Here is a 16,431-nt window from a genome sequence, read left to right on the forward strand (position 1 = left end):
AATCCCTTACTTTTAAGGTAATTACTGTAGTTAATTACTTAAAAAGGCATCACACCCAACACTGGACAGAACAATACGCAGTGATTCACATGCCATGATAAAATAAATAATCCAGTGTAGTTAAACACAACGGCGCAAGCCAAACTGATTATACATATATAATAATGTATTATGAAATGTATATTTATTTTAAAGTAATTATAAATGTTTTGTCCTGTTTATTTATTTAATCCTTTTTTTCATTTGTCAGTTGTCATGTGTACCCGCCCTCTTATTGTGTTGATCAGAGAACAGCTCCCATATTAACTTTACACCTCTTCTTCTCTTAGTTTACACGTGTCAGATGATTTATCCGGCACTATGAAGAGATGATCATAGTTTAGAGGTCGTGAGCTCAGGTTAGTGGACATATTCGCTTGTTTCGTTTATATTATTATGTTGTATTTTGAAAGAGGGATGTTAGATTAGCCGAAGTTAGCAAGCAAAGTGCTGTGATTTCACTTCAAACTCAATAACCGCCATCTTTTTAAATTCAGTTTATGTGAAAGTTGGTGGTGGTGGTGGATTTAAAAGATGGGTTTGTTCCAGTATTGTCAGATTTCATCTTGTTACAATTTGTGGAAGTGCTGCTGATTCAGCGCGATGTTATTAGCACGTAGCAAGCGATTCACCAAACCCCAATTTACTAGCGGTTTATAAAAGTCTAAATGAAGGAGCAGAGATGAATATAGGCTTTCGTGTAAAATATTAAGATACTTTAGTTAGCTTTAGAAATGTCAATCTGAAACTGGCTGTTTATTCATGATTTGTTTAGTGTTCAACTTTCAGAGTGCGAATTACCCCACCATAATTGGGGGGTACTGCTCCTTCACTTCTTCTATGACCATCATGGTCCACTACCATATCAATCCCCACCGTGATCGCCAAGTGCAACATGTGTTGTGCAACACACATACAAGGTCTAAACATGCGACAAACTGATAATCAGTAGGCTACAGAATATCTCATTGTTATTATATATCCAAAAGAGAACTGTTTTGATCAACTCCCAAAAGTTAGAAGTTAAGTGCACTGAAATACCATTCTAATTACTAGTAAAAGTAATACCTTTACAAGAAGCCTATTGCCTATTTCATGAAATATTGATTTGGTTTAGTTTTAGATTTCATAAGACCTGGAGGTAAGACTCAACCCTCTCATATACTGTGTAAACAGAAACCAATTTTCCATTATAGTCTATGGTAGTCAGTGTCAAATCAACACAATTACTTGAAGATATGTGAAACCTGAGCCATCTTTAATGTGATTAAGGAGCATACTATGAAAAACCATACTACCACAGAAGAACTACATAGCGGTAACACACAAGAATCCGATAACCTGTTAATGTCAGAACAAGATGGGTATCATCAACACTACAGTATCCTACAAATGAGTCACATATACACACATGCACAAACACAGATACACTACTTCCAGACATTGTATTTACATTATATAGCACTATATTTCTAGACCTGTCCAAATCTGACATAAGTATGTTATGTATGAGTATGTGTAAAAGGTGTATATTGTATTGTATATGTATTATGCTTGAAGTGCACTGAAAACTGAAATAGTAAATGGCTATGTAGTCCAACAAACACTGTTGTAATATATGCAGCAAATCAGGCTTGTTTTAAAATACTGACCACAGAGGTCGGGGTTTTGCTTCTTTTGCCTTCCTCCCTGGCACCCAAAATTGCGATAATCAAACACGGTTTTAATGATAATTAAATTTGAAACGATAATACTAACCGTCAGTACATTTTATAGTGGTTTATAGTGAAACCGGTAATCGTCCCATCCCTACAGGTAAGTAGCCGGTAATTCAATGTATGAAGACGTGACATGAGCTATGAAAGAACAAAACACGTTAATAAATGAAGGTTGTAAAATCAACAAGCTAGACGTCAGCTAGCAACTTACAATTATCCATGCATGTCAGCAGCAAACTGTTCTCTATCTCCATTACTTCTAGCCACCACGGTGGTTAAAAATGGTACGGTCCACAATAGGGGTGTCTGAAATCGCTTTACATTAAAATGTTCCTGCAGTGAAAATAGGAGTTGACTTGTATTGTAACCATAAATATATTTTTTCACAATATCAGAAAAATTATCTGACCCCCCCAAAACTGATATTTCTGTCCCTTTGGGGGGTACTGGGTCTTCATTGGGGGGTATAGTACCCCCCAGTACCCCCTGTAATTCGAACTATGAACTTAGTGCAAGTCTGCAGATTGAGAGGAGATTCACGTGGGAAAATAAATATTTGTTATAATATTTGTTTTAATACTTCAATTTCTTCCATGGAAATTACAGAAATCCAATGCTGTTTTGTTGGGCTCTTTTATCAAACTCCTCAATAAATAATACATGTATATGTGCCAGATCAGTTTCCCTCAAGGTTTGCTCTCTGGTTTCACAGCTCAGTGAAAGTTCATGAGTGTTTCCATTACTGCTTGGGACTACGTAGGCTTGTTATACGAATATGAGTTATATGAGCAATCTTATATGAAACCCAGGCATTTGCAAAAAGTTGTGTGACTATTTTAGAGCGTATTCTAATAAGGATTACATGGTGGGATTATGTACTTTTGCTCTCCTTAGGGCTGGAGCAAGGCTGGGATGGCCTCTAAACTGTTCGACAGACTTCGCCGTACAATATTCAAAGAAGGAGCGCAATCCTCAGAGACGAATGGAACAGATGACTTTCCAGAAAGTTCTGAACTTGAGGATGATACAGACTGCGTCTCGGCCAGGCTTAGTGGAACCCTGTGCTTTGAGGGTGACGGGGTTCTGGAATCAGAGGACACAGGCGATGCATCGGGGCCAGACAGTGATTCTGACTTTTTTGGCGAGTCGCTAGATAATGCCTGTAGCAGCACAGGTAGTTAATAATAAACTTCTACTACAACAATGGTTTACTTGTGATACTGTAAATATGCAGAGTTGAAGAATGGGATTGCTATTGGTGAATTTTACCTCAAGTAACACAAAAGACCAGACAGATGCTCCCTACAGCTGCATATGGAGCAGACTTAAAAAAAAAAAAGATGGCTTCAAAAGAGAAAGTCGGCACACCACAGCTCCAAAAAATATATAAATATTATATATTATTTTTCTTTTGAAGCTATTTATTTTGGAGCTTGACAGATTCATAATTACTATGGATGGGCATTCATCAATAGTTTGCTATTCAAATATTTAAGCTCCTAAAAATCTAATACTCTATTATTTAAATGAAAGTATGAGAAAGAGATGTTGTAAAATATTTTTTTTTGTCATAAATGTTGCCTCACCATTAAAACAAAACAAGCTTCTAATTATATTCAAAACAAGATTTTATTATGTCCTGTTTTTTATATATAATACTATATATTTAAACAAGCAATGCGTAAGAACAAAAAAAAAAGTATAGAATGAAAGCATTTAAGCTCACACAAAGCGAAGAAAAAGAAACCGCCAATCAAGTAGACTTATGCAGTTAAGGTACAGGATGACTATAAACACTCGCCATATAATAGTTATCATGTTGATATTGTATCATGTTTTTGTTGAGAAAAACAAGCATATCCACATGCTCAGTAATCTATTCTCTAACTTTATACACACCAGTTAAAATGATGGAATGTCCATTACCTCAGCTAGCATAGTCTTTCTTGGATGCCATGTTTTTTGTTTACAGAAGCGTTGCAGAGATTACATTGCTACGGGGATGCTGCTTTCTGATGAGCTGCACATATACGAGAGTAAAGTGTAAACCGCTTCTCTAGTACATTTAAACAGTAACCCACATTCTCACAATTACCCGCTTTTCTGGTGTCCATCTGAACGTACTGGCAGAACCGTTTGCTCAACAAATGTGATCAACTTGTGTCCACACTCAACAGCGCCACCCATTGCCTTCTGTTATAACTGCCAGTTTTAGTTTGTGTGTTCAGGATTTAACATGCATCTCACTGTGTATATATAGCCAGCAAAGCACAACTTTGTGAAATTAGAATAGTATTTTACTATTCTAATAATTATTGCAGAATATTCAAATATTGGACTCCTCGTGCACATCCCTAGTAATTACAAGTCGTTAACTCAGACTTGACAGTCGTGACTTCGTTTAAAAAGAACCAAAAGTGAAGTGACATTAACAATTAAAAGTAGTTTATGCATTTCTGTTTGATATGCCATTTTATTATATACAGTGTTACCTGTTGAGCTTTCTGTACTTTTAAACATTTTGTAAGAACATATATAAATTAATGAATGTAATGATTAAATATATAACTGTCATCAACAATAAAGCCACACATGGATCCATTTTGGTGTAACAGATTCTCAGAGTTATCATCTCGTAATTACAGTAAAGATCCGATTATACTTCCTTTTTTCTGCGTTCCGTATCGGATCGTGCCAGATTGGCCACATTACCTTTCAAAGTGTACAACCTGGCAAAAATTATGGAATCACCACACTTGGAGGATGTTCATCCAGATTTTTTACTTCGTAGCAAATCACAGATATGACACACAGTGTTTTGTTTTTAATAGCTGAACATTCTGGTTTTTTAAAACATCCCTCAAACAAAATAAATTACATTATTTGAATTAATGGCATATTTTTTTTCCATAACAATTATTTATGCATTTGGCAGACGCTTTTATCCAAAGCAACTTACAGAGCCATTATTACTGGATCAACCTGGAGTTAAGTGCCTTGCTCAAGGACACAATGGTGGCTGTGGGGCTTGAACCAGCATCCTTCTGATTACCAGATTACCAGTTATGTGCTTAGACCACTACACCACCACCACTCTTTTTTGATGGCCTGAATTCTTAGAGACGTGGACTTCACTTTTGAAAAACAATATTCTCCATCAAGCTGGTTCCAACTTTCTCAAATAGCGGTTGACAGATCAGCTTTGCAGGATGGAGACTTGTCAGACCAATTTTTTCAATTTCAACCATAAATGTTGCTGGCAATGTCACTGAGTTGATATGCCTTTCCTGAAGAAAAGCTTTAACATTCTTTGCTCTGTGGCAAGATGCATTCTCATCCTGAAAAATGACATCACCACCAAACCTATTTACTATCGATGGATTGAGAAAAGGGTCCAAAATTTCATTGACTTGAAGTAATGATTGCCATCTCCCCTGGTCCTTTACCTGACATGCAACCCGATGTCATAAATGACTGGGGAAATTTGTCATCTTTATGTTTCATTAGAACGGCACCAGACAAAAGTTTCAGCATCATCCATCGCCTTGGCCAATGGAGATTCGTGATTCATCGCTGAATATCACTTTCATCCAATCATCCACACTCCATGATTGCTTCTCTTTAGCCCACTGTGGCCTTGTTTTCTTCTGTTTAGGTGTGAGTGCTGGTTTTTGCTTTTCTATATGTAAATCCTGTTTCATTCAGTTCATTTCTTACAGTTCTGTCACAAACATTGACACCTGTTTCATTTGTTTTGTTGTGCATTTTGTTTTTTCAAGGCAAATTGCTTTGGGTTTTCTATGCTGGCGCTTTGACGTCTTCCTTGGTCTACCCGTATGTTTTCCTTTTATAACCTTCCAATTCTGTTGCATTTTCTACTTCAAGGAGTTTTATAATCCTTTCCATTGTTTCAACTGACAAGTCTCTTGTTGTGGCCATGTTTCCTTTCAGTTAGCCAAGTCCCACAGCTCGTTAAGGTCTGTAAGCACTCACTTTTTCTGCAGACTAATTTGCATATTTAGACTTGTGCTGGTATTTGTTTCAGAAATGCAAATTAAAGCTGATTACTTAATTTTTTCCTTTATTTGATCTTGAAAGACATATGCCATTAATTCAAATAATGTAATTTAATTTGTTTGAGGGCTGTTTCACGAAGCCAGAATGTTCAGCTCTTAAGAAATAGTTTTGTGTCATATCTGTAGTTTGTTTATTTGCAACGAAGTAAAAAAATCAGGGTGAACATCCTCTAAGTGTGGTGATTCCATAATTTTTGCCAGGGGTTGTACACTTTTGACCGCAAGCAGATATGAACATGTGCGCTACAACTGCTTTACATTTACATATTTGGCAGATGCTTTTATCCAAAGCGACTTACAGTGCAATTATTACAGCGACAATCCCCCCAGAGCAACCTGGAGTTAAGTGCCTTGCTCAAGGACACGATGGTGGTGGCCATGGGGTCAGAACCTGCAACCTTCTGATTAACAGCCCTGTGCTTTAGCCACTACGCCACCACCACTACCTTTATTACATTAAATGGCAGGGGCATATGCCAACGATGCGCTCAGATGAAGACTGTCCATGTGTCAAGAAAATCTGGGCCGCACAAGGACAGTCCACGCAGACTACACAGATGATGAAATACAACAAAAATATACATTGGCCTTAATGTGAAATGACATGAACCTAACTGTCCTTGTAGGGAAAAGAGCTGCATCAAGATTACTGAAAAATGCACCTTATGTGTGTATATATGTATTGTCATTTTTGGGTGATGTGGATACCTTTTAAGCTTAAACATGTTTGACACATTCTTTTTAGAATGTGCAATGCTCAATTTGTAGACAGATTTCACTTCATTTTTTTGGATATGGGAACTATTTCTGTTTAATTGAGTCACTGTTTATTTTAGTTAATTTTGTCTCTTGGTTTATAGATGCAAGCCCCATGGGTCCTTCCCCAAAAAGCTCAAATATGATCACCAGACAATTACAAGAAAACTGGCGAAGCTCAAGAACTCGTAGCGTTCCTGAAAAACTAATTTTTGAAGTGACTGATGCCAGTGTTGTCCATGAGACAAATTCCAAGTATGTGGTAAGTGCACAAACCACAACTTTAAACCATGCTGTTGATTTTTTTATTTTATTTATATATATATATATATATATATACACATACACATACACAACAGTTCCAGTTCTCGAATCTGATTGGACGAGAAACGTTCCATGAGGGTTTCACATCATCAGCACTCGGACGCTTCACTGTGTGTATCACTCCGCTTGTGTTCATGCCGTTCTAAACTAAAGTGTAATAGCAGCGCAGATCTGTTAAGAGCTACTGTATGTGTCTCTTTTTACATGTATTTAAATTTTTTTTACATTGCATTTGTTAGCCAGCAGGTGGTGGCAAAATATAATTTTTGTGTGTAACATGAGCCAGTTAGGTGACGTGAAGTGAATCCGCATCAGCCAGCGTTTACAAACAACAGCACTCAGTGATTGCTTGTACACTACTAAAGCTAGGAAATAGCTTTAAACAGCATTAAACGAACAACTTCAGCATTGCGGCTCATCACAGTTGAGAGACACAGCAGACTGATTAATTACACAATGGGTAATGTTTAAAATGGGGAGGACATTGCGGTTTCTGTAGTGATCGACCTTTGCACACCAGCTACTGTGAAATAGGGAGAAATACCCCCGCTTGGATGCTAGTTTTCCACTGAGAAAGCTGATCTTCAGAAAGCTGACAGCATCTGTGCTTGCGCGAGGCAACAGGTGATCGCATGCTCCATCCCCCTCTCTCTCTCACACACACACACATCCATCCTTGTTTATCCAATAACTTTGTAGAAAGAGCACAAGCCATGATATTGTTTCTGAAGTGACGTTTTTTTAATTACTAACAAAGGCTTAGACACAGCATTTGGTTTGAACCAGCAACGGCAGATTCTTATCCACCACGTAAGAATGGGGCATTTTTTTTAACACATTATTTTTTATATAATTAATTGCTCTAAATGAACGTGTTAAATCAGCAGCCCTTATATTAATACAAAAGTTGAAAGCAGAGACTTGTTTACTTTATGTAAGTTGCATACTTGTGTTCTTTCTTGAACAGCTCTACACAATTCACGTCATCCATTCTGGCATGTTTGACAAAACTCCCGCTGTCATCACGCGTCGCTACACTGAATTTGAACGACTACACAGCCGCCTGCGTCGCCATCATGGAGATGACATGGAGGGCGTGTACTTACCTCGCAAGAAGCTACGCAAAAACTTTGTTGCCGAGACCATTGCCAAGCGCAGCCGAGCTTTCGAGCAGTACTTGTCCCACCTTTACTCCCTTCCAGAACTGCGAACCACGCCCACTTTTCTCGAATTCTTCTACTTGGGCGATCTTCGTGCTGGTCAGATGCTGATGCGAGTGGGCCGTTACGAAGAGTCCCTGGGGTCCTTCCTCAATGCTCTGAGACTCCAGGAGAAGTTGGGGTGCCATCAGCTCCTGCACCAGAACCATTTCCAGAGGGTTCATTGGTTCTTCACACTCTCTGCATTGGTCAGCTGCTTCCAGGACTTAGAACAACTTAGTGAGGCTCAGGAACATTGCGACAGAGCCCTGCAGGATCTGGCGCCTTCACAGGAAGCCTTCCAGCAGCACCAGTTGCACCCTCTGCTCATCCCCCTCCTACAGTCCAATGTTAGGCTCTCATGGAAGATCTCAAAGGACAAAAGGCGCTGGGAAGCTCTTTTGCAGGAGATCCAGGACCAGGGGATTGATATAGGGAATCAGCCCAACTTGAAGGAGTTGTTAATTAAAGAAAGCATTGAGGACAGTGAGGGGGCAGGCAGGGCTAAGAGCAAATGTGAAGACACCTTGTAAGCCACTGGGTCTAGAACGTTCATGATCATTTTTAAAATAACTTTTCGCCGTTATGAGGGATGTTTCTGAAAGCAATGCAGTCAGTGCTTGGGAAACCTGTGGAATTAATACTAACTCATATTATTCACAATTTGCATAGAACAATTGATTTTAAGTAAACACACGATTCATGGGCACATTTCAATAGCGTTTATTATAGCATTATTATTATATTTTGTATCCTATGACATTTTCAACTGGGAATGTGGTTTTGGTGTAACTCGTAGAATATTTGAACCACTAAAGTCTTCATTTCAGCTGTCACGAGTTTCAAATAGATTCAGTACAGTTGCATGTGTGCCTTACTGTATAGGCAGAGTAGCTGTATTCTAAATTGAAACAACTGAGCAATAGTAGTAAAACCAGCACCACTAATATCAATTACTCTAGAAAGCACATATAGCTTTAAACCCTGTTTGGTAAGGATGATGCGAATTTTGTGGAAATGGACTTTGTAAGAATGTACAGAAAGCGAGGCTGCTCTAAAAGCTGCCTTTTGACTGACTTTAATTCAGACTTTATACAGTAGATGTGAGTGAGTTCTTACATTTAAGGGAATTCGCACTTTTGGTGTGTACATTTTAAAAGAAATGAACTGTCAGATACTGCTACAACAGAAGCCTTCATATAGTAATTATTCATGTTATGTCTTTGTGATGCTGGCTCAGAGCTAAACCGTTTTAACCCATTAACATTTTGTTACTGAACTCAATTCCTTAAATAATCCTTACACAAATTTCACATCACAGCTGTTCACTTCAATGCAAATAACACTACACTTGCAGCTTGATGCCAATTCAGAACCCTTTATATGTCAAACAGAGTTTTTGGATCTCATGAATTTTTATATTTTAGAAAACTCCACCAATATTGTGTAGTTATGAATCTTAAAATTATTGTTTTAATATTGGAGCCCAATCGTATTTTGCATCTTTTTCATATTGTTTTTTCTCATCATGAAATCTTTGAACACAAAATTAAGATACTATTTCTGTACTGGGTACACATTTCTGTTTTTTTATGTTACAATTTGTTTTTCCTATTTATTGTTGTTGGATAGATTTGAATCATAGCACTAAGCCATTTCCCCAATTTTTTTTTTTGTGTGGAATTCAGCACACTTAAGGGCTTTTGCATTTAATTAATGTTTTCTGATATGGAGTAAAAACTATTTTCAAACGTTTAGATGTAGTGTAGTTTAATTGAAATTTAAAAATAATCAATCTTGAATTCTTTTCACAGTAGGTCAATATTCAGTGGTGGCCAAAAATATTGGCACCCTTGGTAAATATGAAAAAAGAAGGCTGTGAAAATTTAATTTATCCTTTTGATATGTTCATATAAAAAAAATCACAAAAATCTAACCTTTAATTAAAGTTATACAATTGAAAGAGGGGAAATATCTTATTATTAAATAAATATTTTTCTAATTTCCCATTCATCTTTTAAATTTTTTAGTGCACCTGGGTGACTAGGAACTTTAAATATTTCAGCCATGACCATGGTCAGGCATGACATGATTTTTTTTTTTTTTTTTTTACAGCCTTCTTTGCTCCTATTTACCAAGGGTGCCAATATGTTTGGCCACCACTGTACAATTTTTTTGCTATCAGATATTTTATTTTTGCACTGCACTTTGCTAATGGAGAAAGGTTATTTGTGTAACTGTATGTTCTTCTCTCCTCAACATTTCTCAGTAAATTTTGCTTACTGTAAGAAAAACATGGCTGTTCAAATTATCTGAAAAGGGAGAGCAAAGGATTTGGTATTGTCCTTTAATAACTACATGTAGATTTATAAATGTTTTAAATGTGTTGCAATATAAATAAATGTAAAACAAAAATCATCGTCTCGAGATCCCTGTATTAGGAAATTATGCTCCATCCAGCTGTGTTTGAAATGTTAACGGTTTTATGCTGTCGTTTACTTTAAAGGGTAACTAAACCCCTGCTCAGAGTCTGACTCCACCCACTAGCAATATTTGAAAAATGCTCGAAAAGTGGGCAGACCCCAGCGGGGATAGAGGGGACGAACCGAGGGCGGGGATGAGCGGGGGGGGGGGGGCGTGCACCTGAGACCCGTAGTGACAGATTAATTGACAGCTGCTGTCAGACTCTAAAATGGAGAGTGACTAGAGTGACGCAAGTAGCTTTGCCACGGAGCGGTCTTTTGAAGTCGAGGACCTTTCTCCCCCACCTTCACCTGAAGTGGAGGAGGGTGAATTGTCTGTGGACACAGGGCCGGAGCCATATCAATTCGAGCCGCTGGCTCAAACTGCGGTTTTAACTCCCTGTTGTTTTAACTCCCTGTTGAGCATTCGAGTGCGCATTCACCTTCACTCGCGTGCAGGAAAAACAAACGAAACGCTGTTCAGTGATGTTTATCCTTTTAGCAGGATTTTTATTTAGCAAGCTTCACTTGAACATAACATCAGTTAGCTGTTCTCTCAACTTAGAAGAATGTGACGTAAAGCGTAACGTCATCATGTACAAAACCATATACCTCCAAATAAAAAAATACAGGTAGTCAATACCGTAATACAATGTATAAGGGTGCAATACGTTTAACACTCCCACATCGCGAACGCGCGTTTGTCGGCCCCAGAGGATTAACTTTAGCCTAACCATAAATTGTGATTCAAATATATATGATCACTCACCTCAAGACGCCGCTGAGGTGGTGGAGTCCATGCAGGAGGAGCAGCATTTGGCACTGCATCGCTTTTCAGCGCGAGCTGTTTGGAGAAGCCCATTTCCACCTCCATTGCGTTGGAGAAGCAATCCCGCGTAAAGTGCAGTTTGCACACTCCTACAGCTCTAGGCGGGAACTCGCGGTCTTCCAGAACAAGGACGTGCAACCCCTGGCGCCTAATTTCCAAGTCTATATGGAAAGCAATACAGTCCAGCAGTGCTGTTGCAACCAGCAACATTACACCTACGTACCATCCTGACCACTGTACTAAATACAGATAATCTACGCTAACTTGAAGCTATCCTAACTGACGCAATACTATGCTACTAACTAACTATGCTTCTAACAATACTACACTAACAAATATGCTAATTAACTACCTAGGCTACATGAAATAATCTAAATAACTATATAAATGCTATGCTAAATAGATGCTAAAATACTCTATCCTGATCGTTTTCAATACTCGCAATTCCAACTCCTGACTCGTTACAGTGGTTTTGACGAAACGAGATGGTTTTTATACTGCCATGGGCGTGGTAGCTCGTACCAAGGGCGTGGTGAGCTGGAACCTGCTTACGTCAGCTGTCACCGCTTACGTCACGAAGTACCGCAAACAGCCAATAGGAAAATTCAACTGCAGTAACCACCGTTCAACCTGAAGAGGGCAGCACTCAGACGTTTTTACACCATATATTGTATAATTAAAACACTTTATACACAAATGTCAAAAAAATTACTTGAATCAATGACCAGTACTAATAAAGCCCCATTCTTACAGATCATTAACTAAAAAAAGTTGGTTTAGGGTTTAGTTACCCTTTAAAAAAAGAAAAGGTAAAAAATCACATGTCTTTAAGGGTCCATGTAAAAGGGGCGGGTCCAGTGGCCGTACACACTCACCTTAGTTAAAATATTATTTTTCATATGCAATATGAAAAAGTGCATGCTCTACTGTCTCTGGATGACCACTGTTTCCACAGTCATTGGCGGACCTACGGGTCAGGCAATCCAGGCAATTGTCTGGGGCCACAAATCTGGGGACCCCCGCAGGCGGCAATAACAGTAGTTCACTGCAATGACACTTGATTGGCAATGTTTGCCAATGCTTAGCAGACTAATAACATTTTAGAGAAAAAAAAATACTAGAGGGGCCCCCATCCCTTTAGCTACTAATTCAAGTAAGAGCGGGATGCAGGAATCATGAAGAGGACGTCTTATGTACCAATCTGGAAGTCAGAAGAGGAAAAAGAAAGAGGAGGAGGAGAAGAAGCAAGACAGATACCATCCATGAGAAAGATCTATTCTTAACATTCCATATAGTAATCGATGCAAACTAGTCCTCTCCAATCTAGCATTTCTTCTACTACAGTCCCATTACGGTCAGTGTTTGCACTTCCCACACAGTGTATTGTGTGAATTAAAATCACCATACCACACCAGTTTGTGATTACTATTTCCTCCAATCTTTTATAATTTATCCCTTTTAAACCTATCACATGGATTATAAAATTATAAATGTTATAAAGCTGGGAGTTCTTATCGGCTGAAGTAATGCTGGTCGTAAGCTCTAGTGGTAGATGGAAAACCCTGACAAGCCGGTCATCTCCCTTCTCCTAATTTTGCTGTCGAAAATGGCCTGCTGAAGGACGTGGAAACCAGACTGAGATTGTAATGATCTTTTGAGCTGCTTTTTGGCTGACATCCTTGAGGACTACTGGACCTCGTTAAGGGAGCAGCAGCTGACCCCACATTGTTCTGTCATTGAGCATACGGGACATGAGGGAAAGGATGGAGAGAGAGATGCCCCTGGCTCTCAAGCAGTTCATTTGCAAGAACCTGCATCGGCCATGATTATAATTTTTTTAAATGTGATATAAAATTGATAAATGTTAAATATTACATTAATGTCATACAATCAGATTTTTTTCAAATTATGTTATTCAATGAAGATGATCCATTTCAGAGTAAACCAGTTAGTGAAGCAATAAACCAATGAAAACCAACATCCAGTACCAATAACCAACCAATAAGAAGTAGGACCCTTTGCCTTCAAAACAAATTCAATGTTAGACACTTTTTTTTTTAATAAAAAAAATGTATTTGACCATACTTTAGAGTGAAGTAGCCAGCTTAAAAAGATAATTTAAAAACTGAATATTCATGCACAGAATTCATTCAATTGTTCTCCTAACAATAATCAGCTAAACCCACTAACTGAAAGACGCCTTTGCTGAACCTAATTTCTTTGAAGTAATGAAAACCATTGTTTTTTCCTAACCATAGAGTCATTTGGTTTGTTTTAAACTTGTAATAATGAAGATGGTGACACTGAATCCATACTTGTTTGGGGTTTGTTATGTCTTGATCCAACATGTGTTCTTCTCTAATTGCTCTTCCCCTATCATACGAAATGACATACACCTGGAGGACCTTGAAGACTCTTTAAATTCCAGTTTGCCATTCCAATGTCATTAGGCATGTTTTATCAGTCTGTGTTGGACCACAATGGGCAAGAGAATGATCGTTCAATTTGTTAGCTTGGTGAGCCTTGCTCTTTGTTGGTTGCAACCAACAACTGTTGTTGAAGAACCCTCAGGTGAAGAGATCTACAGTCTTTTGATGTTACTTAATGATCACGCAATGCATTCCAAATACAACCTTATTGAATTTGCAAGGTTAATTTTACTCTGTTTAGACTTCTTACTACTCTGTTGCAGCTAAGGGGTTGTGCCCAGATGTTAAAGATGTAATTGGTGTTTGTGTAGAACTATGTAGTGATGACTGTGACTGTCCATCGAATGAGAAATGCTGCAGCAATGGATGTGGGCATCAATGTGTTGCTCCATATATGGGTAGAAAACTAAACCCTTAAATGGGGTCTGGGACACTGATTTAGTCTCCTCTATGGAAGGAGCTCCTTCCATAGGAGTAGCATTATTGTTGGGTAATTCATTCTTTGTGCTTTCAATAGATTGCATGAATTTTCACTTTCATGTTTTTTTTTGGGGGGGTGAAGCTGGCTACATGATTTCCATCTCCTACTTTCCTCCCTTTTTGTTGCAGTTAAGCCAGGGGTGTGCCCAGATGTTAAAGATGCAATTGGTGTTTGTGGAGATCTCTGTAGTGATGACTGTGACTGTCCATCGACTAAGAAATGCTGCAGCAATGGATGTGGGCATCAATGTGTTGCTGCATATATAGAGGTAGAAAACCAAGAACCCTTAAACAGGGTCTTGTAATAGTGGTCCATCTTTCTTGTGTCTTATTTTATTCCATTACTATTTACTTTAATGGGGTTTTTATATTAAAACTGATTTGGATTAACCTAATTAATCAAACCTTGATTTGCCATTATAATAAATGCTTTCTCTGATCCTGCAGTGAAAAGCGGCCGGATCATTATACCTGATGCTCCGAGACCAGGAATGCAGACAAACGGTCTCCACCTATTTTGACCATGTGTTTGTTAAATGTTGTGAACTCCCAGTTAAAAGGAGTTTGTTTTCTTGCGTCCTCTTGCGAGTGTACATCCTTCCCTTGTGTCAATATAAAAAAAAAAAAAAAATCACTACGTTGAGTAAGTCTTTTAGGCCCGACAAGATGCAAAATGCTGTTTTCTGCTCATGAGATTGGACCGAAGACATTTAAATAATCTTCTGTTTTAACATGATGATGCTACTGTACCTATGCCACTAAGAATATAAACAATTTAATTTTTAATGCATGCCTTGGGCCATTTAATGGTCTTTCACAGTCTGTAAATCTGAACTCCACTGAACTTTCACTGGTTTCAGGTTGTGGAAAAATTTGCCATTTCAAAGGATTATTCCATGTTCTATACACCAAGTTCAATGAACGACATTTGTGGCATATTGATTACCACATTATTTTGACTCATCCCTCCTAAAAAAAAAAAAAAAATCGAGGTTATGGTGATTCACTTACAATGCAAGCGAATGGGGTCAATATTTGGAGCGTTGAAGGCAAAAATGTGAGGCTTTTTTGCATTAGTTCAAGATGGCACAGTGTATGGCTGCTGCATTTCAAGCGCTGTCCCAACATTGCTGTTTTTGTCATGGACGTTGTCTGCCTTATTGTCTACTATAGACAAACACTTTTGGACATTGGTTCTGCAATCGAAAACCGGACTTTGAAAAGAGTGGGTTGGCACCAATGGAGATCTTGGTCTGTGCTGCAGAAAGTCTGGAAATGGGGAAGAGCTGGTTTTCTCGTCAGACTAAGATGTGCAAAAAATTCTATCAAGTCATTATGCTTCTGTGTCGACCATTCTGGCTACCGAAGGAATTCACAGCGGTCATTACCCCCGCCCCCACCCCACACACAAGCCGACACCGACCGGGCACTCAAGAAACTGTATGGGAGTATAAGTGAGCAGGAAATCATGCACCCTGAGGCCGCATTCATTGTGACAGCCAATCTCAAGTCAATAGCACCAAATACTACCGACACATCAGCTTTAACACACGAGGTGACCGTGTTTTGGACCGTTGCTACTCTCCCTTCTGGGATGGCTACAAATCCCTCCCCTGAACACCACTCTGCCATTCTGCTTCTGCCTGCTTACAGATAGAAACTGAAACAGGAAGCACCCACCCTCAGAATGATCAAGTGCCGGTTGGACCAATCGGATCCTATGTTTTGATCACGTTAACTGGGAAATGTTCCAGTCCGCCTCTTATGACGACATCAAGGTCTATGCTGATACAGTAACGTGTTGCAGCAGGAAGTGCATAGATTTTGTACTGACCAAAACCATATGGGTCTACCCTAACCAAAAACAATGGATTAATAGCGACATTCATGTGGCACTTATTGCGCTGACCTCTGCTTTTAATTCCGGGAATGCGGAGGAGCATAAACAAGCCAGTTATGCCCTCTGCAAAACTATCAGAGCAGCCTAATGCTAATATTGGGACAAGAATGAAGGACAGTTCAACACCACCGTCTCTAGAATCATTTGGCAGGGAAATAATATCACAGACTTCAAAGGGAATAAAAACTCCACCGTGAACACAGCTTGCACTCACCCGGA

The 16,431-nt window shown here is 38.7% G+C and overlaps 1 protein-coding gene across 1 annotated transcript; it reads left to right on the forward strand.

The window, feature by feature from the left end:
- The first annotated feature begins 277 nt into the window (after positions 1-277).
- On the forward strand, positions 278-10,524 carry LOC127629003 (sorting nexin-21-like). Its single transcript, XM_052106010.1, has 4 exons — positions 278-398; positions 2,652-2,931; positions 6,694-6,851; positions 7,881-10,524. The coding sequence occupies exons 2-4, from the start codon at positions 2,670-2,672 to the stop codon at positions 8,643-8,645; spliced, it is 1,185 nt and encodes a 394-aa protein (XP_051961970.1). The 5' UTR covers positions 278-398; positions 2,652-2,669; the 3' UTR covers positions 8,646-10,524.
- The last annotated feature ends 5,907 nt before the right edge of the window (positions 10,525-16,431 follow it).

Source organism: Xyrauchen texanus, chromosome 35 (genome assembly GCF_025860055.1).
Source record: "Xyrauchen texanus isolate HMW12.3.18 chromosome 35, RBS_HiC_50CHRs, whole genome shotgun sequence".
In the NCBI taxonomy this organism is placed as follows: Eukaryota; Metazoa; Chordata; class Actinopteri; order Cypriniformes; family Catostomidae; genus Xyrauchen; species Xyrauchen texanus.

Bases quoted from the DNA above. Each gene is read 5' to 3' on its own strand.
- LOC127629003 (XM_052106010.1), top strand. From the start codon at position 2,670: ATGGCCTCTAAACTGTTCGACAGACTTCGCCGTACAATATTCAAAGAA. The intron at 2,932-6,693 runs GTAGTTAATAAT...CTTGGTTTATAG, and splicing joins TAATGCCTGTAGCAGCACAG to ATGCAAGCCCCATGGGTCCT. The intron at 6,852-7,880 runs GTAAGTGCACAA...TTTCTTGAACAG, and splicing joins AGACAAATTCCAAGTATGTG to CTCTACACAATTCACGTCAT.